Source organism: Lepidochelys kempii, chromosome 11, assembly GCF_965140285.1.
Source record: "Lepidochelys kempii isolate rLepKem1 chromosome 11, rLepKem1.hap1, whole genome shotgun sequence".
NCBI lineage: Eukaryota > Metazoa > Chordata > Testudines > Cheloniidae > Lepidochelys > Lepidochelys kempii.
The window spans coordinates 40,401,866-40,428,712 of record NC_136390.1 but is presented as its reverse complement, the minus strand read 5'-3'; the positions used below and the strand labels follow the sequence as shown (position 1 = coordinate 40,428,712).

General features: G+C 39.5%; 1 protein-coding gene across 3 annotated transcripts in view; it reads right to left on the bottom strand.

Moving 5' to 3' along the window:
• The window catches only part of HAT1 (histone acetyltransferase 1), a 52,230-nt gene that overhangs the window by 21,331 nt on the left and 4,052 nt on the right, over positions 1–26,847 (bottom strand). Inside the window, exons 1-5 of one of the 3 annotated variants that reach the window (XM_073305834.2) lie at positions 20,904–20,965; positions 16,944–17,023; positions 14,588–14,659; positions 7,140–7,215; positions 4,253–4,373 (exon numbers count right to left, since the gene is read on the bottom strand). In XM_073305834.2, the coding sequence (XP_073161935.1) occupies positions 4,253–4,373; positions 7,140–7,215; positions 14,588–14,648 (258 nt within the window). In that variant the 5' untranslated portion in view covers positions 14,649–14,659; positions 16,944–17,023; positions 20,904–20,965. Of the gene's footprint in view, positions 1–4,252; positions 4,374–7,139; positions 7,216–14,587; positions 14,660–16,943; positions 17,024–20,903; positions 21,006–26,847 lie in introns of those variants that run through there. The other 2 variants (XM_073305832.2, XM_073305833.2) reach the window with 2 other exon arrangements.

The following is a 26,847-nucleotide window of genomic DNA, read 5'->3' as shown; positions in this document are numbered from 1 at the left end:
TTATGGCAGCACCCATATTCAAGAACTTAAATAATCATTTCCCCCTTGTCATGGACTGCCCTTTGCTTCCTTAATTTCAGGGTAGAAGTCAGCTCCCTGAAATCCTTCCATTTGACACTATCCCACCAGACTTCTAACTCCTATAAATGTGTGCAACGTTAAAAAAAACCCAAAACACACCTTTGAAAAATATCCAGAAAAACTGAAAAAATCCCAGAATTTTCTGTAAATTTTAGTTTTCCTCCTGCCCTTACTCATGACTAAGCTTTTAGCATGCATTCTTCTTGAAGACCAAGAACATTACGTGGAAGGGAAATAAGGATCAAATCCTTATACCTACTGCTACACTTAACAGAGATATGAACAATTAGATAACTCTAGAACTATTCCAGAACGCGTGATGGAACTCAAGTGCCCGTTCTTAGTCAGTCCAGGAGCACATCAGCCTTAGTGACAGTGAAAGTGATCAACATAACAGTTACAAACAAGGACCAAGCAAAGTGCATGATGTGACTCTTCAACAGGGATTATTCCCAAATATTTATCTTAATTTATCTGTCCCCAGAGATTTTGAATGACCACATACGTCAATTTTAATCAGCTATTGCAAAAATGATTACCCGATGAATCAGTATCTCTCTGGGTTTGTTTAAACAAATTCTGCAAATGCATGATAATGGTGGACTCTGCCTTTGACAGATCTCCATCTTTATATCATTCTCCCAATCTCAATGACAGTTCAGCCAACTAATATAGTAATTATAAAAATCTGCCTGCTACATCTTGTATAACAGACAAAATCAAGGGTAAGTATTCAATAAACAAGAGTGAGACAATGAAATAACCTATGCACAGCCACACAGAAAAGCTGTTGAACCTGGTGCTGTTACCTACATAGGCATCACCTGCAGTCTGTATGCTGCCACATAAGAAATGCCATGTGCACTTAATTTCAAATTGATGATGGGGAATTAGGAATGGACTAGTGAACTAAACCCTACTTTTATTAGGAGATATGCCAAATTGATGTTGGATTTCTCCTTGTGTATTAAAACTTTACCTTAATTAGTAACCTTATTCTCTTATTTTCTGTGGTGGAGGTGATTTATGGAGAAGTGCTTAGTTGTATTGACGGGTAGTTGCTAATATGAAGTTCCTTTATGTGGCTTGCATGCCACTATTAAGTAGCTTCTTATAAACAGGATTATACTTTTGTTTAGATACATAAAATGTAGCTCCTGCTTTAGAAATGATTTGTATTAGTTTTGATGAGGGAGTATATGAAGAAGCGATCTGAGGTAGTGTAATTAAATAACATGCCAGATGTTAAGTTACACACACTTTTCATACAATTTCTTTATTAAAAGCAAAAGAGAGGTCACAGGCCAGTTGCACTGGCACAACAAGGTAACATTTACAGTACAAAGAGCAAAAGTTGTCTAAGAGGCTACAATGCCTCATTTAGATTCCATGTAAAAGAGTGCAATATCTAGGGAATGGCAGTGAGCAAGCAGTAGAGCAGAAGGAAGTCCAATAGGTAATACTGTTCCGATTTAAACTGTGGAATGGGGGGAGAAAGAGAAGAGAAAGTGTTTTTTTCTAATCTCTCTTTGAAAAACAAGCTAAATTCTGCCCACTTGTAATGCCAAAATGAAGTACTACTCAGAGTGGGCGTTTTCTTTCACATCCTCCTTGTCCTTCACCAACTCACTGTATGGTGCCAGAGTGATATCCAGAAGTCCACTGGGCTTGGTAGAGTCCTGAGAATTTGGCCCAGTTTGTCATTAAAAAGGTAATATTTCCTCTGAGTCAGACAGACTTCTTATTCTGGACCTGGAGATCTTTCTGAAGCACTGCTTGCTGCTCCAAGTGATGTATGTCCCCAGTCAGCTGTTTGGACACCTAGTCATACACTGAAGTACTGTGTATAGTAAAGCACAACTGGCACTAGGTCTCCCCCTCTCTGAATCGTGATAGTGCTTGGAGGTCCCAGCCCCATTGTGCCGGACAGTATACAGAAAAATCAAGAAGATGGTCACTGCTCCAAACATTTTATAATTTAAGTAGATGGCTGCCTGCACATCTGTTTCAGCCCAGCTGGCACCATGCTCATAGGAAGGCCTCCTCTAAGGTAAATATAAATAATTAAGTTTGTGTCTGAGAGCAGCACACAAATGAGCTCAATTGTGTGCACAGTACTATTTGTACAGGTAAATGTCTTCCAGTCAATTTGATCCAGGTACAGTAGAATGCAGGAAGTAGATCTAAACAGTGACTGGTATGATGGCGAAAGGAGGAATATTTTTTCTACTAGGGCTATAATGTACATGTGGTATGTTGCAGTCATGCAAAGGTAAGAACAAGCTATCTGCCGCATCTCTCTCATGCGGACAAGGTGCATGAGTATTTCACAGTAGAAAAGGGTGTGCTTTCATAGTGGATAACGACACCTCTAGCTGATTAAAGATTGTTCCTTCAGGCTCTGAATGAGTCCTGATCAGTCTTCCTCTGCCAGAAAGATGGTAGATATCACCATGGGGATTTGAGAGAAAGTCGAGAGCTTTGAATGAGCAAAAAAGTTGGAAGATCGCAGGGACTACAAAGGTGAACAAGGACTCTCCCATCGTGAATAGAGAGGGAAGGAAGCCGTGTTGGCGGTGGTATATGAATCAGGATGCTCATGGAAGTTTGCTATGGTGTTCTACACCTCGCTCTCCATTTTACCACAGCTCTGAAATTACATTGTTGAGAAGGGCTGAACCCATTCAACTGTGTCATCTAGATAATCCTGATTTTGGAGACTGCCATTTCTCATCTCTTTTCAGCTCTAGAAAACTAACAAGATTACAAAGCATGACCTTTAGGTGTCTTGATCTGTTGCCTTAGTCTTGATACCATTTTAATCATAGGGTAAATGATTGAATATGCCTTCGTGCAACTTTAGAGAAGAAATGGCAAATCCCCCACCAAAAAAATTAATTCAATTTTTCTCTTTAGAAAAATTAAATGCGTCTTTTCTTGAACATATTTAAATTTTCTCCACTTTTGAAATGGGGAACTTTAAACTCAGTTTGAAATCATAGAAAGGAAGGCTACTTACTGGTAAAAATATTTCTAAATGGTAAACCTTGTTTTCAAGCTCAGTACAATGAGAAGTCAATACAAATGCATAGCTATTTTTCACTCTATGCAGTATTATAAAGATTCAGCAATAACCAAATCAATAGCACTTTTGCAAAGAAATCAATACAAACTTTTTCTTCCTTGTAACCAAGTAATAACCAAACAATGGTGAATTTTCTTAATCCATCAGGAACCACCAGCAAGATCTTAGTCTTTTTCTAAACAACTAGGTAGACTCTTATTCAAATATTTAATATCTAGTTGTATAAACATGACTAAAAACTTCATTATTAATATTCTATGTCTATGGTATACTTTAGCCTACTGAAGGGAAAAGCAGGACTATCAAAAGTTGACTGTTCAGCTTCAGTTTTCATATCTGAATAATTCAGCTAAAAGGCTTTATAAATGGATTCAAAAACTGAGGTTAGCTCACAAAAAGAAGTCAACCTGATAATGAATGATATGTGGGATGGAAAAATTAGTCTACTAAATTTTTAAAAGGATATAATCAGAAGGGAAAGATACCTTCCTATAAAAATGTTTCGTAAGCACAGGAAGTGTGTGTAGTAAAATATAAATACTGACAATATCCCTTTGAAATGAGATCAGAGAGTAACCGATACATAACTGGGATAGGAAACTAGGATAGCTCTATTTCTAAAACAAAATTCTGTATCGGTTGCTTTCTGCACCTCCCATTTAAAAAGATATTCTTAAATATTCCTATTTTACCATACACATTTTATTTACAAGAACCTCTTTACGGTCTAATGGGATTATTTTAAATCTGGAAAACTCAACACCACCTATCTTCTAATTAACATGAAATTTCAGCCTTACTTTATTTTTGAACACTAGGCTTGATGTCAGCTCATCTCTGGAAACAGCTTGCATTAATTTGACTACTGTAGTCAGAGGATGCACAAGGGCACAACACACAGGTGGGTTCAATGCTTTTTCTTCTTTTTTTAAATTAGCTACAGTATGAAGAGAATATATTTTTAAAAACTGATAGTCTAACTATGAAGTAGATAAGTGCGGGGCCTAAACCTTTTGATTATGGCCCTTTTAAGAATTTTGAATATTCTACAAAGATTTGAACATGTAAGTTTGACTCTGACTTTACCTCCACACAGTCAAAGTTTTCATTAACTTTAGATGTATACTGGATGCGGAAAAGTGTTGACAGGTTACCAGCATTGTAGTACAAAAGGATCTTCAGACCCTTGTAACCGAAGGCAACTTCACTGGGGGAGGAAAAAAAAATAAAGCAATCAGGAACCCTAGACTCTACTAAACAATCATCACAGTAAACTGTAATCTGTATAAAGCTTTGAAATTCATGTCTACTTTCCAAGTTAAGTGTACAAACCTGCTCATAGATAAAAAGAGAAATAGAATTGCCATATACTACATCAGAATATATACAATGAAGGTAACTCCTTACAATATTTTATCATGAATATACCATTCATATTCCTTCATCTGTCAATATGAAACAAAGAACTGAAGTGACTAGTTATCTGTGGAATTTATCATAAAGGAATAAAGACAACTCATAAAAAGAGTCTTAGACCACGCACACATCCCCGACCTTAAAGGACAATGTATACACGCGTAAAACAACCTCTATTTCAAAGGTCAAGAAGTTAGGAGACATGATACAACTATGCATTCCATTTATTTTATAAGATCTTTTAGAAATAAATTTTTAAATCAATCACTTGTAATTTAACCTTTTAATACAGACAGATACGGAGGCAGATTGCATTTACTGGGATCCTTGTTTCAGAATGTGGATTTTATATTCAGGTAGACTACTGCAAATGACACTTGCGTATTTAAAAAAAATAATAATAATTTTATAGCAACCTCAAGTAGGTTCTCTTTTGGTTGATGGTTCTGATGAAACATACCAGACTTAGGACAGAACTGAAGGAAATGCAGGGAAGTCTAATACTGAAAACAGAAATGGGGTTGGTTATGTGAAAGGGAGGGAAGGAAGCGAAGAGGTTTTTGAGCCTTCTACTACCTATTCAAGGAATAGAACATACCCAGAAGATCACTGGCACAAGGTCTATGAGAATTTCTATTCATGAATAGAGAAATACACTTTGTTTCTGGAAAACAGTTCTACTTACAGTGGCACAAGTGTTACTGGATTACTTACAAACCAATATTGACAGTTTTTATTTTCCCATGTTTATTTAGGAAAAAGTGACATTTCATTCATATTTTCCCTGAAAGGTAACAGGCCTTCAAAATTGATAGCAGCAGTTTTGGAAATAATATTTCTAGTGCAAGGGAATCACTTTAAATGGACAGATTGGAAAGTTCTCATAACAGCATTGAGAAGTGAGATTGTTAGTAATAAACTGAAATAGTTAATAGTTGTAAAGTTGATAACTTATTATGGTTGGTTAATGTATAGAGACCATTTCAAAATCTGATCTTTTTAAGGATGCTCTTTAAGGAATCTCAGAAATTAGAAAAGAAAAATCCTTACTACATCTAGTACACCACTATGTCAATACAGGATTATTACACATAATACATTTTTATTTATAATGGACAGACTGGTAATCAGTACTGTATTAAAAATGAGTGAAATCCTGGCCCTATTGAAGCAAATAACAAAACTCCTGCTGACTCTTTTGGGGCTAAAAATTCATCTAATGCAGAAGTTTTATTTTTAAACTGAAATATACAGACACGCATTAGGACACAGACTACGGTTTCTATATTTTGTGTAGGTATAAGTTGACATACAGTAGATTCCACTTAATAGCAGCCTAGATATTTACAACTTCTGGTTAATAGTAACATTTTGCCAGAAACCAATCCCATCCCACTGACTAATTTTAATGGGATTTGGATTATTGGACAATTATTATGCCACTTATTAAAACAATATTTTTGGAAGAAAGGCCCAAGTTGCAGACAGGTTTGCAAGAGTGAAGCCAGGGAAGGAAGTGCTGGGACATGCCTTCCTTGTTTGCAGCCCCACTAAGCTGGCTGAAGCCGGTGCTCAGCCTGTCCCACTGTTTCTTTCTGGGGCAGCAACCTTGCAAAATCTGCCTGCACATAGGAACTGCAGAGGAGGTAAGGTACTGCAGGCTGAGAGGGGAGGCTATGGCCAGGGCAGTAGCAGCAAGGAGAGGCTACAGCCCAGATACCAGAGCTGCATGGTACCACTCCTCATGCTTTTTGGGCTGTACCCTGCCTGGGGACTGCACCCAGGGAAGAAAGCACTGGGACTTTTCGAGCCCTGACCTCTGGAATGCAGGGAGAAGTACCATGTGGCTCCATGTCCCTCCAGAACCCTCACAGATAGCCCAGACATCTGAGCTACAGCCCCACACCCCACAGGCAGGTTTTTCAGGACTGCAGCCAGGGAAGCCAGATCCCAGTGCTTCATTCTCTGACTGCAGCCTCACAAACCTGCTTTCCACTTATCAGCAATTAACAGATAATGGGAACTTTTTCCTAGCAACCCAGCAGTAGCTAATAAGGGGAATCTACTGTATTTGAGAAAATACTCTCCTGAATTTTAACAGTCCATGTGTTAAAAGGAGGGATCTGGATTGAAACTAAAACCTAATGTGTACAGATGTGATTTAAAAAAAAAAAAAGATTAAGAAACTAAAATGTAGTTAGCTAGCAGTGGTACACAAGTACCTATATGAGTTTGGCACACACTAATGTGGAAGTCACCTAATAGGATTTGGAACTGTTCTATGAACAGAATTCCCTTTGAAGTAAATGGCAATTTTGATAGCATTCTTCAACAATCTGACAAAATTTCTACAAAAAAAAAAAGTGACTACAGTTCCAAACTGTCAGATGACCATTGAGGTATCTTTCTTACCACATCAAGACATTTAAGTATTTTCTTGTATGATTTTAAAAAGTGATTTAAAAAAATACATTTCCTATTTTCTAAAACTAGAACAAAAATGACCTCTTCCTTCAAGTCCTATTCATTTGTCCTGACATTTGATTAGATAACTTACTCATCCCCGAACACTTGATGGCTGTATTCTGGATTAAATGTTGTGCTGTCATCTTCCAGATCCTCAGGAAAACGAACTGAAAAGAAAATGGGCATAATTTTACTGTAAGCAACAAGGAACCGTGATTTGTCAACGCAATTTTTTTTGTAATTTGTTTTAAAATACTGTAGATGCCACACCAGTTTAACACCCATTTTCTCATTGTGGTCAGACAACTTTATTTGCCGTGGTGCGCAAGAAAAATTCTAACAGTTCTGAGAATTCTTTGTGGTTCTGTTCATAATTTAAAAATATCTACAGGCAGGGTGGATAAAAAAAAATCAATGATTTAAAAAAAAAAACTGGATTTTTTTCAATCGGATTTTTTAATTTAAATTGGATTATTTTGATAAAATGCTTTTTGAGGACAAACCTATCTAAAAATAGTTTTAATTAAAATATCTTTGAGCTATAATGTATCTCATCATGGAATAGGGATTATAAATTTTAATTCAATAGTATGAGACAATTTATTCATGTAACGGTTGAGATAAGTTTTGTAAATGAGTTCCAATAGTTCATGGATTAAGGATCCAATCTTATGGAGTTCCAGGGGCTTCTGTATAGATTATTTAGGATAATCTTGCCATCTACTCAATGGGACTCAGTGCTCAATCTAGAAGATACCATCAGAGATGCTTAGTTTTGCAGTTATCACACTGTGGATTTGGGGCTCCAGAAATAGACAAAAAAATAAGTAGAGAGGTTAGAAATAACAGACCTCAACCCTATTGTCCCCCCACAAATTTGTGTACACAGTCAATCCCTTACCTCTCTCTAAAAGTGCGAAGTTTCAAAAAGTTCAGTGAAGAGAAGATTGCTGGGAATGGAATAGATCCGGAGAAGTCCGGAGATAAATGTGAAAAGGGAGGGACAGGCAATAGAAACAAAAATTAAACTGAGCAGCATATTCCAGAAGTGTTGAGGTCTTTCTGAGTGTAGTCTTCACTGATTTGAGATCTACCATACCGTTCTCTCACTAGAAGGGAAAACATATAATGGCAGCAGGCCATAAGAGACCCAGTTTGGGAATATTTTAACAAAGTTCCTCTACCTGCAAAATGCAAACACTGCCAACAAAGAAATGCAAGGCCTGGTCACCCACATGAAACAAACGTCATGAGAAGTGTTCCTTCTCAGGAGGAAGCTGTGTTGAAGATGATGAAAGGAACATGTCTGAACATACAGGATCTTCAGGTTGGTAAACTTTTTTATTTCATACTTCTTTCTTAAGGACTGGCAGTCTTCCTTCTGGACTATTTTTGAATTCTCACGTTTGAGCAAAAAAATATAGTTGTTACTCTATGGTACTATCATTTTAGATGCAGTTGTGATACAAAATAAATAGCTGAAATAGACATATCTTCCTTTTACAATTTCACCTTTGAAGTAGTACAGAGTGTCAGTGAATGCAATGAGTAATACTAAATGAGCAGTATAGTTATTATCACCAAATAACTGCATTGACTTATTTTGTTTAGGAGAATCCATCCTCAACAAACAGGATTCTGAAGACTATCCACCTTCAAGATCACCATCATTTTCTATAGTTTCAGAGTTATCTCCAATTATAGTGTTTCAGTCACATCATGTATGTCACATAGCCACAGTATATATCACCTGTGGCAAAAAGGAAAAAAAAAATGTCCATCATCCAGAAACAACCATAGATAAGTTTGTGATAAGAACCAGCAGATTGCCCAGTTTGTTTATGCAACAAACTCTCCTTTCTGTATGACAGAGAACCTACACGTCATTAACATGGTTCAGTCATTAAGACCAGGATACAGTCCACACAACAGAGCAGATGGTGCAGGCAAATTGCTGGATAATGTGTATGAAAAAGAAATTGAGCAGTGTACAAAAGGTCTAGAGGGTGAAATTGTTAACCTGAGTCTTGATGGGTGGAGCAACGTCCACAATGATCCTGTTGTACGTACTTGTGTGGCAACAGAAGAAGGGAATGTCTTCCTTACAGAAACAATTGATACATCAGGAAATGCAGACAGACAGCAGAATACTTACAAGTAGCAGCAGTAAAAGCTATAACAAACTGGGGGGGAAAAAAAAGATTTAAATGTCTAGTACACAGCTTGGTCACAGACAATGCTGAAAACGTATCCAACATGAGAAGAAATTTAGAAGAGAGTCCCAAGCTAACATATAGTTGCAGTGCTCACTTGATGCCCCTCCTAGCCAAAGACTTCAGTGTTCCAGAAATAAAGGCTAATGTTGTTGAAATTGCAAAATAATTCCAAAATAACCACTTTGCAGCAGCTGCTCTGAAAAAAGTGGGAGGAACCAAGCTAACTCTCCCACAAGACATGCAAAACTCAATAGTGTTTTCAGCACTATATCAAGAACTGGCCTAATCTGATGACAGTTTGTGAAGAAAATCATGACAAAATAGATGGCACTGTCACAGGCAAAGTTCTCAACATTGGTCTTCAGAGAAATGTTGAACACATCCTGAGTAACCTGAAGCCTATTTCTGTAGCCTTGAACAAAATGCAGGGAAATTGCTGATGGTGTTGAAATTTGGAAGGAACCGAGTGAGATCTTAAAAAGAGAAATATGCAATGACAGAGTTAAATTACAAGCATTAAACAAACGAATGGGACAAGCACTATCTCTAGCTCATTTTCTTGCAAATATTCTCAATACTCGATACCAGGGTCAAACCTTAACTGCTGAAGAAGAGGAGTTGGCGGCTCTGACATGGACATCCAGTAATCATCCCTCCATAATGCCAACTACAATAAACTTCAGAGCTGAGGGTGAACCATTCAAGACATATATGTTTGCTGATGATGTTTTAAAGAAAGTCACACCAGTGACCTAGTGGAAGTACTTAAGCACTTGGATTCAGAGACTGCTGAAGTGATAATCTCACTTTTAACAGCAGTAGCTTCTTCTGCCAGTATAGAAAGAATATTCATTCCAAACTGAAAAATTGTTTGGGACCTGAAAAAGCAGGAAAGCTTGTTTTTCTTTTCCAGATTACGAACAAACAGGAAAATGAAGGTGAAGACAACTGAGTTAACTGCAGAAGCCAGTATTTTAAGTTTCTCATGTTGACCTGGCTGACAAAGCCAATTTTTTTTTTTTTTAATATTTCATTTAACTATTTTAGTTAAACAATTTTAACAAAAACAAATCTGATTTTAAAAAACTTGAATGTTTAACTAAATTCAAAATCATATGCTTGTTTTGTTAAAATATTATATGTTTTAAGTGTCTGTCTGGTGATGTTCTTATCCTAATACAGCATGGCAAGAAAATCCTCCAAATTATTACTGATTAACCTGTTGAATTAGAGATGGTTCACCTCCCAATGACTTCATAAATATCTGCTTCAATTACCTTTAGTAAATGAAATAACCAAACAATGATTCATTTTCTGACATAGCTGTAAAACTAATCTGAAAAGTTTTCAAAATAAATCACTTAAAAAATGTATAGTGTGTACCTTCTAAAAATGAAACTTACATCTGAGTTGTGAAGAATATGTATTAACGTTATAACAACCAACAAGAATGCACTTTTATCTAGAAATCTTCCTGACTAGTGATTTAAATCAAATCCACCCTGTCTACAGGCAAGCTGTAACACCATTAAAGCTGGAAAGAAGAAGTTAGTTTACACAACCATTTGTTTGTAGTATATTTTCATAAGGGCAATATTCAGAAGATTTTTTCATCTAGTGGTAGTTCTAGAATGCTAGTAAACCTTGCTAATGCTACACTAACAATTTCCCAGGAGGCCTGTTATTCACTGATTTCCTACCCCGCAACAATTAGCAAGCAAAGACAATACAAAACAAGGACACCACATTAAAATATGAACAATGCACATTTCGTATCATTTGTAGTTTAGTTGTATTTATGCTTCATACTGTCCATGAGAAAAGAAATCTTTGCACTGTGAATCTTCACTACATCTGCTTTTACATTTTTATTAAGAGCAGCACAATCACTGCTTTGCATAGATAAGTTTTGCAGGTCACCAATGTTCTGTAGTACCAAAGTACACACAATCAAAATTATACCTCTAGGTTTTTACTGTACTTTCAGGACATATGGTTAAGTGACAAAGTTTCATTTTCATCCGTTAATAGTGTTATGCATTCAAAATAAATCTGTTATTTAAAATGTTTAACAAATTGAGATCTCTACTGAGAAATTGATATATTTTCAAACTTATGTATGTAATCATTAAAATAGAACATCACTGTGGTCACTATATAAAATTACAGACGGGGGCAATCCCATAGAAGCCAAATCAATCTACCGATCTCTTTGCACATATAAGCATATATGTAACATTGCTCCCCCACTCTGTCAGTCTTCTCTGTACTTGTGAATAAGCAAAGTATACAGTCAGTTGCAAGTGATTCAAATAATGCAGCAAGGAGTAGAGAGATCCTGTTATGTGCTAGGTCTAATGCTTCTATCACTTAATGAGATGAAAACCAGAACACACATGTAAGCAAAAAAATTGCACCAGTCCTGAGACTATTTTAACTGATTATACTGACTTTGTTAATCTCAATAAACAGGTTACTTATTTATTTTTCAGCAATATAAAAATGTTCACCATAGATGCATCTACACAAATGCAATAGCTTACTAAAGCTGTGTTTTATTCACACTGTGGAGTAATTGCAGTTACTCTATAGTTAAGGTTACAACAGTGTTTCCACCATAAGCCTGCTTCGCCTTAATATTAGTAGGCGAAGTCTAAGGTTGAGGTAGAATTTTTCTGGAAAACTGTGAATGATTAGGATAAGGGGCTTCTGATTTTCAACACCTCAAAAACAATAGTCTTTTCAGAGTTCTAGAAGTCAACACATTTTGCATCACTTTACTGCCCCCTTTTTAGACATTTAACAATATCTTCTATGATGGAAAAACATGTAATAGGGCATAATGTGAAAAGCTAGCAATTGCAGAAATCATTGTAAAAATACGTTTATATCCAGTGTGTTAAAATATATACTTGTACAGTAAAATATGATAAAGATGTAACTGACGGGAAAAAAATAAGTTCTTGCCTCATCCAATTTCGGATTCCTGTGACTTCCATGGAAGTTCTTTCCTACATTTCTGAAAACTCTACAAGTATCTACTACACTCACATTAAAAAAAATAAAAATCAGTTAAATGAAGTTTTGTAAAAGTATAAAGTGTGCAGTGGTCAATATATGCATTACAATGGCAGTTTGCCTATACCTTTAGGTAAGGGGAGGCCGTTCAAGAAATTATAAATTGTATATTTGATTGGTGTATGATAATGAATACACGTTTAGTGTTTACACATGTATGCAATGTTGCAGAGTTAAGCTTGTTATTGGAACCTTCATTTTTGCATTTCCTGCCTGCTGTCAAATATATAACTTTACAGCTGCTTAATGCATCTTTCTACATTTAAAATGAGAAAGCTAAGGTGTAAACAAAGAAGGAAGAAATGCAAACGAGGAGTTTCCAGATAGAGAAAGCAGTCCCCGCACCTACAATAGCAAAAAGGGACAGAAAGGCAACCATTGCTAGATTCAGAAAGCAAATACACAGAACTTGCCTGAGGCAAGCCCATGAAGAGTTTTAATAAGACAAAGCACTTTTGAAATGAGTGAGGGTCCATAAAAGGTGATGTACTCCTACTTCTTTGTACACATGCAGGAAAAACAAACTACATTTTCGAGGAGGAGGGAGACGCTGCAAAGACATGCAAGGAATAGAAGTGGTTGATCCTTAGGATCCTCTTCAGTCTCAAGTTGGAAGAGGAGAATAAAACAGAAAAGGAAGACTAGAATATGGAGATATTAATTAATTTTAGGGGGACGATTTGAGATTTTTTCATATTCATGTAATAGCTCATTTAATTGGTAGCCAAAATTCAAATACACCCCATTATTTCCATCCCTTTTGAAAAATGTAAGAGGAAATGACAGATTGTCTCACAACACAAAAGTGAAAATTAAATCCCTGTAAAACATGATATTTTCAAGAAAGTATATGTAAAACAATATTTTTTTAATCTGAGGAAAATGGTTTTACAAATCCAATATTTAAAGCTTTAAACTACTTCAATTAGAACAAAATTTTGGCTTACAAGTTTTTAAATTGAGTTCATATTATGAATTCAATTTTAATTATAGATTAAATCAGCTTATTAAATGCTCATCTTCTCCAAAAGAGAGAGAGAATGAATGTTTCTTTATTGTTTAATTTTTCTACTTTAGAGTAAGCGTTCTCTTTTCTTTCCCACTAACCTGGAGTATTACACATACTCTTGGTCTTCAAAGCAATACTCTCCTACCCTGAAAGTCAAACACTAGTTTGATATTAGCTCTCTTTCAGTATTCTGAAGATTGCTGTTGCTCCTCTTCCAAACTTAGGCCCCCCTCTTAGTACCTTTCAACTATGCAATTCGGTCATATCAGAGGAGCACTTACTCGCAGGTGGAAAAATTTAAAGTTACAAAGATATGGTTTATTCTTCTCCTATTGCAAAAAATTTTATTGACACTGATAGGCTTGTTCAAGTTAAATTATGTTGCATCCACATCCAGCAGAGTTCTAAAGTTCTTTTTTGCATTTTAGATGTTGTTTAGGTAAATTCACTATGGTGAAACCCAGAATTGCAGATATTTTCATTCAGATTTCCCCTCCCCCCAAAAGTTCTCATTAAAAACTCTTAAACCATCGAGAAAGTCAATGAAAATGAGAGAGACTATTTATGGAGTATTTTCTTTCAGACCACAACCAGGATTTCATACTATTTTACTAAGTAGCAAGAATGCAAGATCCCTTTTCTGGAAAAAGTAATTTAAAGAATTAACGGATAGTACAAAATTAATGCATAATTGGATATTTGATACTGTGCAACTGAAAAAATACACAGTTGAGTAATACTAATTTTTTCACTAAATCCACTGAGAGGTCAAAGGTACCCTCAAGAGAGCTGAAATACCAAAGACATGGAAGGAAAGGAAGAACTAGAAGAACAGAACTGCTGTGTCCTTTCCCTCCCAGTATTATCAGCATGTACTGAATGCCACATAAAAATAAGGGATGGGGCAATTTCAGCATATCACTAATTTTAATGTAGGTTTACTGAAGCGCCGAAACCAACTAAAGGATCATTCAACACACATTATGGGGAGGTGGGACTCACTTTTTTTGCATGAGTCCTTCAGTGACTATTTCTATACTGGTGTACTTTATCTCCACTGAGCCAAGGGAACTAGACATTGTTAAACTACACTTATATTTACACTTCATGCAGTGTATGGTGAATAGAAGAAAGTGAACAAACTTTTACTGGACAAACTTTAAATATCAAGCAATGGTTCTAAAATACTTGGTAACATACTGCAGTATCAAATGCAAAGACTTGAAAACAAATTACCTAATTTCAGTTGAATTGCTTCATTTGTATTACACTTGAACTCAGCCAACTTCTTCTCCATAGCACTGAGCCCTGGGAAAAAAAGTTTATGCAAATCATTATTTAAACTACATACTGCCACAATCCAAGGGAACATGTTTAAAACAATAAGGTTCTCATTTAAACTTTACAGAAGTAAAGAAATAAATACACATCAAAAACACTTCAATTTGTCTCTTTTCATATGTGGGTTCTCATTTTCAAACAGGACCCTTTAGAGATGTAACTAAATGTTATGTAAATCTACAATATATAGAGAGTAATTACACACAGAATTACTCTGTGCATCAGAGTGGCAAGAACCATTTAGAGGGTACAGAAATACCCTAGTTCATATTTTTTGAATAAGGGGCTACCATTTTTTACAATTAAAAAATACAGTCCTCTTAGTAATGCAAACAAGTCAGCTAAAATATTTCTGGTTTTGGGGGTTTGTTTGTTTGTTTTTAAACAATAAAGAGAACTGACATTTTGTAAAAATTAAAAAAAAAAATTCCTGGCAAAGAACTTGTATGTTAAATTTCATCCAGTAGTAAATATGCTACTGGCTGAAATTTAAAATACTGTACAAGTTCTTTGCCAAGAATTATTTTTCCAAAATGTTGTCAAGTTCATTTTGGAACACTGATGTTACAAATAGAAATATTGTGAAGATTTTCCTGACAAGAGTTGCATCAGCAGATACCGAAAAGTATGAAACTTCACATTAAACAGGAACTATTAGCAGCTATGCATTATTTTTTGTTACATTTGTTTTTTATTTAAAAGTTGAGCTGCTAAGGAAGAAAAAATATTTATATTATGTAGCACTAGAAGCTCCAACCAGGATTGGGGCCTGATTATGCCAGGTGCTAAACAAGTACATATGAAAATATGGTCCATGATTCTTCAGGTTGTCTGAGAAAGCACAGGTTTCTTCCTGCTTATTTTTTGCTTTAGTAATTCAGGTCTAGTCTGCATTATTTTTCCAGGAAGACTAGAAGTTAACATAAGTACCAAAAATGTGACACTTAAGCAACAGAGTGGTGAGATTTTTAATCAGACTGTTTAAAGATGTATTTTGTTGTACTGTTAACACCTTTTTAAACTCAACTGTCTTATAAACCTGCAAAGAAAGATGCATGTTAAATATTCAGATGAGTTTGTTTTTTAAGTTGCTGGTGTTCCTTTAATAAAATTACATCCTTTGTACCTAGCAACACCTGTATTCTTACATCAGTTTTTGGACAGTTTACATGTACTTGTATTAATTAGGCCTGGTCTACACTTAAAATTTAGGTTGACATAGCCAAGTCACTTAGGAGGTAAAAATCCACACTCCTCGGCGAGGGAGCTATGCTGACATACCCTGCCACCATGCACTGAAAAATGTGTCTGTTGGACAAATAGTAGTTAAAAGCTGTGTGGCCTCCATTCTTTACGTAAGCACAAAAGCCTCATACAGAGAATAGCTAAACCAACAGTTTTTAAAAGTACTATACTGTAGTAGAAGTGGTTTCATATGCTAATTTACACCAGCTGTATATACTTATTTAAATGCACATAACCACGAATCAAGAAATATCAGACATGGCTTCGTGGCATGATGTTGAATCAATACTTTCCTGTAGGTTCCTTTGTATTTCTCTCAAGTTTCAGTTTCAGACTGGATTTGATGCATTTTATGAAATAGGAGTACGACAATAGTAAAAGAATACTGAAGCACTGACATGGATCTTATTTTATATAAATAGATCAGTAACTGCATAAGCCAAAAATCTTGAAAATTTAGTTAGTAATCAATAATTATTTGAAACAAAAGACCAAAACGTGAAAGGCGTGTGCCCTGGGGAGAGAGAACTACGCCACTAAGGGGGACTTCTCATGGACTATTGATTACACCAAAGGCTTAAAAAGTGTGTTTTAGCACCTGGGCTTTATTACACTGGGAAGCAGTCACTCAAAGAGATTGGAAGTAGGGTGGGTAACCAGTTGAATATGACAGGTTTCAGAGTAGCAGCCGTGTTAGTCTGTATTTGCAAAAAGAAAAGGAGTACTAGTGGCACCTTAGAGACTAACAAATTTATTTGAGCATAAGCTTTTGTGAACTACAGCTCACTTCATCCACTATATTTTCCACTGAATGCATCCGATGAAGAGAGCTGTAGCTCACGAGAGCTTATGCTCAAAAAAATTTGTTAGTCTCTAAGGTGCCACTAGTATTCCTTTTCTTCAGTTGAATATGAGCTCTCAGTACAATGCTGTGGCCAAAAGGGCTAATGTGATCCTTGGATACATGGACAAGGGAATCTTGAGTAGGAGCAAGAGGTTATTTTACCTCTGTATTTGGTACTGGTGCAACCACTGCTAGAATACTGTGTCCATTTCTGGTGTCCACAAGTCAAGAAGGTTGATAAACTGGAGAGGGTTCAGAGAAGAGCCAACAGATTAAAGCAGAAGTGCTCAAACTATGGGTCGGGACCCCAAAGTGGGTTGCAACCCCATTTTAATGGGGTCGCCACCAGGCTGACTTAAGACTTGCTGGGGTCCAGGACCAAAGCCAAAGCCCAAGGGTAGTGGGGCTAAGGTTACAAGCCCTCTACCTGGGGCTGGAGCCCTTAGGCTTGGGCCCCCTGGCCTGGGCAGTGGGTTTTGGACCCCACCCGGGGCAGCGGGGCTTGGGCGGGCTCAGGCTTCAGTTCCCCCTCCTGGGGCCCTGTAGTAATTTTTGTTGTCAGAAGATGGTGGTGGTGCAATGAAGTTTGAGAACCCCTGGATTAAAGGATTACGCGACATGTTTTATAGTGACAGACTCAAGGAGCTCAGTCTATTTAGCTAAACAAAGAGAAAACGGAGGGGTGACTTGATTACAATTTGTAAGTACCTACAGGAACAAATATTTGATGATGGGCTCTTCAATTTCACAGAGAAGGGTATAACATGATCTGATGGGTGGAAGCCGAAGATAGATAAATTCAGACTGGAAATAAGAAGTTAAGTTTTATCACTGAAGGTACTTAAATCACTGGAACAATTTACCAAGGGTCATGGTGGAGTCTCCATCACTGGCAATTTTAAAATCAAGATTGGATATTTTTCTGAAAGCTATGCTCTAGGAATTATTTGGAGGAAGTACTATGGCCTGTGTTACACAGGAGGTCAGACTACATGATCGCAGTGGTCCCTTCTGGCATTGGAATCTATGACTTCAGTAACTCTGCCAGAGGTTATGGGTCTATTACAGGAGCAGGTGGGTGAGGTTATTTAGCCTGCAACGTGTAGGTAGTCAGATTAGATCAGTGGTCCTCAACCTGTGGCCCGATCAGCACATAGCTGCAGTCCACGTGACATCCTCAGGGCCATACACGTAGCATTGGATATGACCAACAATGGTAAATAGGTTGAGAACCACTGGACTAGATGATCATGGTGGTCTCTTCTGGCCATAAAGGCTATGAGTTATATATTTCAGAACCTAATGCTGTTGTTATGAGATAGTGGGTGGCTTTTCTTCCTCCTAGTTTTTAAGTCTGTGCATCACATTGCACTAGTGTTAATAAAATGACCCAATATTATAGAGACAGAGGATATGAACCTCTCCAGGGTGGACTGATTTAAAATCACCAATTTTAATCAAAATTTCATCTTTTTCTGCATTTGTACTATTTTGAGGAAAAATAATTCAAGATGTCAATTTTCATTGGTTTATAATCATTAATACATAATATAGCCTCTACACTAAACCTGGTGCTGCTTTTCACTAGCCCGGAGGATACACTCTACTACAAAACTTACATATATTTTTCAGATTCTTAATGTTTACATTTTTATTGTGTGAGCAAATGAGGAGTTTCTTATCTATTTGATTTTTTGTTTTTCCACTTATGATTTGTGTCAAGCTAAATTTGGATGGAAACTATAATTAAAAATGCACAAAAACATATTCAAGTTTTTTTATTAGTTCAGTTGAGCTACCTTAAATGTGCTGAATACATAAGAAATAAATGTATCAAACCTTGCCTTTAAACTAATATATTAAACAAAGGCAGTATTGTCTGTACTTAGTGAACTGAACTGATCTGTGGTCTGCATGATCTTCAATATTTTAGAACAAGTAAGTCTCAGTCTCTCACACCTCATTTTTATTTAGACTGAAAGAAGAAAACTGCTGTTTTTTCAACTCCCAATCAATGTCTCAACGTTGCATGGACTACTCATTCAGCTGAACAAACAGAAATGAAGAAAATATTCTCTCCACACCTGGAGAAGAGGCTATTGCTGTCCAGAGCAGGTTTAACACTTCACAAACTGTTTCCAGGTGGTTAGCTATTGACTTCCACCAGTTCAGTGGCTTTACTTTCTTTACAACTTCAGAAGCAAACGTACTGCTTGAATATGATTTTTTTAAATTTAAATTATTTTAATAGATTGTACTAAGTTTAGGCATAAGCTGTCAATTTCAAATTTAATTTTAAATAGTTTTTTTTAAATGTACTTATTGTAAATTTAAAAAATCAAAAATAAATCAGTTTAAGTTACCATTTTTCTCCACTCCACCTAACAGGAGCAAATCTACACACACTAATCTCAGTCAATAGGGCATGGACAAAGATGCCCACTCCCACTGAAACGTGTTGAAAAAGTTGAGAGAAGGTAACACACAGGAGAGAAGCTATTGGACGAAAGGATGAGGAGAGAGGTGCTGGTAGGCTAAACAAAAACAATTTAAGTGATTAAAAAAGCTTCTCCATCTCAATAAATCAGGGTTTTACTACCTTGCACTTTGAAAAACTAGTAGGGCTATGATATCACGTTGTTCAAAGAGTCCTAAGACAGACCAGCCCTTAATTTCTAATGTAAAGTACAAGCTAACACATTTGAAAAAAGGTGTCATGCATTCAGAAAAATCATGAAGAAAAAAGGGCACAAGTGCAATTGTTTTTCTTTTGCAAGTCACCACTAACCTTGAACTGAGTAGTTTACCGATAGAACTTCAGAAAAGTCTGCCTAACTCTCAAAGCATTCAATAATGTGCAAAAAATAATTCCCAAACATTAGTTAACTTCTGATATCTAGTTACCTATGCATCTCACACATTTCTAGTGCACCCATCATAGTATCTAGTCAAATGCACTTGACTTTATACAGGACAATGGACTAAAATAAAGGAAGTTTCTAAACCACATTATTTACAGGCCACAGCTTTACAAAGTTTAAAAAGTAAATTTTTGAAGTTTTTTAGACCCATCTCATAAATCAGCTGAAGTTTGCACAAAAGATTTTGCAGTTTAATTCGTTTCTGGGGATCCATAAAATTAGCATAAGCATGTTCAAAGGAGAGTTGGTACTTAAAGGAAAAATTTGCTACTATCCTATCCAGACCATCTGTAAAGGTGTTTTTTATTGACTTAAACAGGCTGCTGTGTATTTAAGAATTGGGCAGACACCTGAAACTGGACATAGCTCACAGGTGCGAATGTATCCTTGGCCGGGACCTATAGAGCAGAGCCACTGCGGAGTCATGTTCCCTTGTTCTTCCCCAGAAGCAGGGTGCAGACACCCCGTGAAGAGTCTCATCGGCTCGTAATGAGAAAAGGAGGACTTGTGGCACTTTAGAGACTAACCAATTTATTTGAGCATAAGCTTTCGTGAGCTACAGCTCACTTCATCGGATCCGTAGCTGTAGCTCACGAAAGCTTATGATGCATCCGATGAAGTGAGCTGTAGCTCACGAAGCTCATGCTCAAATAAATTGGTTAGTCTCTAAGGTGCCACACGTACTCCTCTTCTTTTTGCAAATACAGATTAACACGGCTGTGGCTCCTAATGAGAGAGTCTTCTGGGCTCTGCTTCGCGGTAAGCGCGTCCCTTCCCACGCCTCCTTACCACACTGCGACCCGGATCCCCTCGGAGCGGCCAAGCCAGGCCGGGTCGCAGCGAGGGGAAGAGACAGGAGCAGCAGGACACAAGGAGCCGCTTTCCGGGAGACCCAAGCTCCGAGGGACGGGGCAGGCGGCGTGACAGGCACTAGGCACCGCAGCCCGGGGACTGGCAAACACGCCGTTGGCAGCTCCCCCAAACAGCGGGGTGAGGGCGGACGGCGGGAGCTGCCGGTCCCCCCCTTCCCCGCGGGGAGCAGGAAGCCCCTCCACAGCCGCAAGCAGCGGCACCGGGGAGGCCCCTATACTCCTGGGCCGCAGGACAGGCCGAGGGAAAGCCGGGGTCCCTCCCTGCACCGCGCTCGGCGAAGCCGCGACAGAGCCTAGGGCCACAGCTCGCTTCCGCCGCCACAACTTACCCGCCATTTGGGAGCAGCGGCAGCAGCCAAGTCACCCGGACACAGACCGAATCAACCCGCGCGCCCACACACCGGACGTGAGCACATAACCACGCGCTTCCGCTCGCCGACAGCTACGGTGCGCAAAGGGGGGAAGGAAACAGGCGGCTACAGATAGTGCGCATGCTCTGTACACTCCAGTGGCATGGTAACGAACTGTCCCTTGTTATTGGAGACGCTGGGTTTTTTACAGAGTTAGTGGCTCATTTGCATAAGCCCGCCTCCCTCTAATCTCCATCTTCCCCCTCCTCCCCCCGATTCAAGTCCTCCAGCTCCCTGCCAGCCCAGGGCCTGTTGCCTAATCCCCGTGGCTTGGCCTGCTCCCAGCTCCTGGCTCTCTTGGTCCCTGTGGCTTCAGCTCCATGCTAGGGGACGCTCATGTAGAGAAGGGCTGCCAGCTGTCTAATGGCACAAACCCAACCCCCCCTGCCCCACCCCTGCCCAGAGGACACGCCCCTTCACCGCCCCCTCTCTGACGTCCCGCCCCCCTTCTCTCCATCCTTCCTCCCTCTGCAGCGTGCTCTCGCCCATCCTCACTGGGCTGGGGGTTGGAGTGTGGGAGGGGGTGCAGGCTCTGGGCTGGGGGGTGGGATGTAGGAGGCAGTGCGGGCTCAGGGAGGGAGTTTGGGTACAGGAGAGGCTCCGGGTTGGGGCCGAGGGGTTTGGAGTGTGGGAGGGAGTGTGGGGTGTGGAAGGAGGCTCAGGACCGGGGCAGCAGGTTGGGCTGCAGGAGGGGTTTGGGGTGCAGGCTCTGGGAGGAAGTTTGGGCATGGGAGGGGGCTTAGGGCTGGGGTAGAGGGATGGGGTGTGGGAAGGGGAATGGGGTGCAGGCTCTGCCCAGTTGGTGCTTACCTCGGACAGCTCCCGGAAGCGACCAGCATGTCTGGCTTCTAGGCTCGGGGTGACCAGGCAGCTCTGCGTGCTGCCCCTGCCAGCAGGCACTGCCCCCCGCAGCTCCCATTATCTCTGGTGACTGGCCAATGGGAGCTGCAGAGTCACTGCTCCAGATGGGGGCAGTGCACAGAGACCCTTGGCTGCCCCTGTGCCTAGGAGCCAGAGGGATGTGCCGGTCACTTCCGGGAACCTGCCTTACACCCACCGCGCTATCGACTGGACTTTTAGCGGCCTATTAAAATCTCCCGGATTGGTTTCAGTAGCCACTGGGAGATTGATTCCGATTCCAGGAGACTCCTGGACAATCTGGGAGGGTTGGCAGCCCTAATGTACAGTGCTCAGCCCTATACAGCCCTGGTTTTGGCTGGAGATGCTGTAGTACAGATATGGTGTCTAGCTGGTTCTGCCTCTTTGTGCCTGTCACTCCCTCAGGCTGTCTCCACACTTACACCAACATCCTAGTGTGTTTTCTTCCTCTCTCGGTAGTCTTCTCCAAACATGGTTCTCTCAATTCCCATTCTCTCCACCCTATGCCCTCTGATTTGGAACCTCTTTTTGATGCTCTTTGCTTTCTCCTTTCCTCTTTCTTATTGTGGACACCAGACTCCCCTTCCAATACCTTCCATTCCTAACAGTTTCACACCCTTCCACTAAGGCTGTTTTTCTAGGCTGCTTATTCACTACCTTCTGTTCCCGTTCTGTCACTGCTGAGACATTCGTGAAATACACTACCTCTATTTAAAGAAATATTTTTTAAAAAGTTATGGCACAGTTTTTCTATTATTTAATATTTCTATATTCAAAACCTGCATATTCAGGTGAAAAAAAATTACTTAACAGATATGCCATGGTCACAGTGTTAGTTACACCTCTGCCCCCTTCCTGGTCTTTGAATGTACCCCCTCAGATGTTAGGTTTCATGCCTTTACCTATCCTGGGGTGGATTTGCATAGTTTTCCCACTCCTACACTGGATCTTGGGCTACACAGTGTCCTGTGCACAACTCCTCACATGGAACAGACATCTCTTATATGTGTTTCCACCAATTCTTACCCTGAGGTCTGACTGAGTTCGGGCACCTATAGTCTTCGTTTCAGGAGTGTATGACCAGTGGTACACATTGATCAGGCAAGTCTTCTTAAAATCAAAGTACTGTTTATTTTAGCAAAAGGAATAGAGCTTTTAGGGGAAGAAAAAGGATTTTTAATATAAAAAAAGTATTCATGCATCTATTCTTAACTAAAGTCTTATCACCCTCTGATGGTAACCTAGTCAGGCCTAACTTCTTCAGGCACCTTCAGCAGCGTGTTGTGTGTCTCAGTCAGGTTCCTCTGAACAAGTTTCCCTCTCCTCAGAGACGGTCCTGTCTCATACTGCCAGAGTTCTTCTGTGTTCATGGACCTATCCTGGCTAAAACCAGTTTTGTAGGTTGGCTGGAAAGGAGGCAAAACTCAAGCTAACAGTTCTTCAAATAGTGACCCTATAGGTGCATGTCCCTGTGCTTCAGATTGGAGATTTTTGGTAGTAGTATCCATTTGGCCTGCATGTGCACTCTCCCCATCTCACGCTGTGCTCTGTTGCTAAATAGTGTTTTGCGGGCAAACCGTCCTCAGTTCCTTCTCAACTACCCTTGGCCTGAGACTGAGCCTTAGCAAGCCCATTGATAGAGATTCTTCTTAATAATTTTTTTCCTTAGTAGTAATACAACTTCAGTTAGTTAATGTTAGTGTTAATAATTTCTTTTTTTAATTTCATTCATATATATTATTATTTTGCTTATAGTATAAATTATATTTCCCTAGTTCTTCCCATTCAGAAAGTGAGCCCTAAAAAGGGTATGCGCAGCTCTCCCCAAGTTTAAACATTGTCTCTTCTGTTGGGAAGCCATTCCTGTCAGCAACGGCAATTCCTGCTGCATTCGCTGCCTCAGAGACGGACACCTGCCTCAGAAGTACATGTTTTGTCTCAAATTAAAGGCAAGAACAGAAAGAGTCATGAGCTGAAATTAAGACTACTCATGATGGAAATTCAGTCTGACCTGCCTCTGACCCCAGAGCCCAGGACCCCCCCTTTTGACAGCAGTCGCCATTGAGACCGATCCCGTCAACATCGTCCATTCAACACTCTCCAGTGGCTTCATAGAGGAAATCCTTAGACTTCTCTCAGAAAGTCTCAAAGAAGTGGGCCACAAGTTCCCCAAGCAGGAAATCGGCCAAGAGAAAGAGGTCTTAGGCATGGTCGATAACTTCAGTACCGACAGACACACAATTAGGTACTTATGAAGCTGCAGAATCCTCCGGTACCGATACCACCAGTAAGCCCAAAGACCCTATGAGGGCAGGCTCAGGCAGAATAGTCCCATCAGTGGAAAGGTGCAGCAAAGAAAGATGCAGCTCCTCTAAAAACAGCACTGATGGAGGCTTATACACAATCAGTGCCAAGTACATCAGCACCGTAAAAGATTACGACGATGCCTGTTGGCCATTCCTCGGAGTGCAGAGGGCCTCCAATACAGATGGCTATCTCCATTTCAATGGCACTCTTATGACCTCAATGACACTGATGGCTATTCCATCACTGCAGGAATTTCAGTTCCCCAAAGACTTGATGGTCTCGGAGATGACTGAATCACCATTACCAGACACCGACATAACTGAGGTACGGATTACACCCAGGTCTCCGGATTTACATGTGGTACCAGGACAGTCTATTCCACCATCCATGACTGCTTCACCCTGATCCGACAACGACAATGATGGGGATGACTTATATTGATTGTCAATCCAGAGCTCTCCATTGCAACACCAGGGAGCTAGCCAGGTGGAAACTCATGTTCCTTCAATCTACTGCCAGAGTAGAAGAGACAGTTGGTATGGACACCCTTGGGTGCCCCTGTCCATGCCATTTCCACAACCTCAGTGGCCACCTGGGTGGCATATAGACAACAATTTTCAAGAAACTCTAGCATCATTCAGAGAGAGAGAGAAAGATGATCTACATCATTCTCAATAGCCAGACCTCCTGATCCTCAAGAGGAGAGCTTTGAGGAACAGGAGGAGAGACTAGACAAGGAAGCCACTCTGGTGACCAACATTTCCTCATCATCTCCTGACAAGGCAGCCATGTCTCCTCTGCCAACAAAAGCAGATGACTTCAAGCAGTTTCAAGACCTCTTTAAGAGGGTAGTGGATTCCCTTCAAATCCCACTCAAAGAAGTCAAAGAGTCACAGCAGAAACTACTTGACATCCTGCAGACGTTGCCATCAGCCATAATTACACTCCCCATAAATGAGGTGCTGCTTGATCCAGTGAAAACTATATGGCAGACACCAGCCAAATACCCCTGATGTCCAAAACGGCAGACAAGAAATATTATGTGCCCTTTAAACACATGGACTTTTTGTTTTCTCACCCATCCCCAAATTCACTGGTTGTCGAACCTGTTAATGAACATAACAGACAGCACCATGCTAAAATGACACCATATGACAAAGACTGGAAATGTCTGGATTTATTTGGATATAAATCATATTCTTTAGCAACCTTATAGTTTAGGGTTGCTAACTATCAAGCCCTCATGGCAAAATATAACCACATCAATGATTCCAATTTAAATGCCTTTATTGAACATCTCCCATTGGATCAGAAAGAGTATAGATAGACCTGTTCACTACAGCCACAGCCAAGAACTGTAAGACTAGGGCCACTTGCTTGCTTCTACACCTCTCTATGAAAACTGCATTCCTAGTGGCCATCACATCTGCTCAGAGAGTGGGAGAGATAGGGGCCCTAATGGCATATTCCCCCCACTTTATGATTTTCTTCAAGGACAAGATCTTTGAGACCACATCCCAAATTCCTACCACAAATACCTTCAGTCTTCCACATAAATCAATGTATTCACCCTTCCAGCATTCTTTCCCAAACAATATGGGATAGAAGGGAGGCAACACTGCACACGTTTGACGTCAGGAGAGCATTAGCCTTCTATTTGGAAAGGACTGAGCCTTTCCGAAAATCTCTCCCTTGCAGACAGATCTAAGGGATCCCAAATAGCTAAGCAGAGACGCTCTAGATGGATATTGGAATGCATTAACTACTGCTATTGCATGCATGATGTACAACCCCCCTCGGGAGACCAAATTCATTCTACAAAATCTTTGTCCGCTTCCATAGCCTTCCTCAATAATGTTCCAGTCACAGAAATATGCAGAGCAGTGACTTGCTCATACATTTGCTAACATTATGCAATCACTCATGATTCAGCATCTGATGTGATTTTTGGTTTCACCATATTATCATCAATATTGGACTCAGCTCCAAAGCCCCACCCCTCCATTAGGGACACTGCCCTAGAGTACCTAGAATAAAACACACATAGGGACACTATTCAAAGAAGAAGAAAAGTTTACTCACCTTGTGCAGTAACTGAGGTTCTTGAAGATGTGTGTGTGATGGGTTGGGTCACAGAAACCCCCTTGGGACTGCCACCTGATGTGCTGGGACCTCTGAGCCCATTTTCCCTGCCAGCTTGGGACTTCAGTACCTTGCCTTGTTTGAGCCAGACACACTTGCCTGCTGCAAACACAGATCCAAGTCTGAACCATGTCCCCCGCAAGCTGCAGGCTTAACTGAAAACAGCTTAAGAAGTGCTTCTGTCTCCAGCACTCAGATACCCAGCTCCCAAACCCCAAATAAATCCATTTTACCCTGTATAAAGCTTATACAGGGTAAACTCATAAATTGTTCGCCCTCTGTAACACCGATAGGGAGATATGCACAGCTGTTTGCCCCTCCCCCCCACGTATTAATACTTACTCAGGGTTCATTAATAAATAAAATGTGATTTTATTAAATACAAAAGTAGGATTTAAGTGGTTCCAAGTAATAATAGATAGAACAAAGTAAATTACCGAACAAAATAAAATAAAACACGCAAGTCTAAGCCTAATACAGTAGGAAACAATGCAGGTAAATCTCACCCTCAGAGATGTTCCAATAAGCTTCTTTG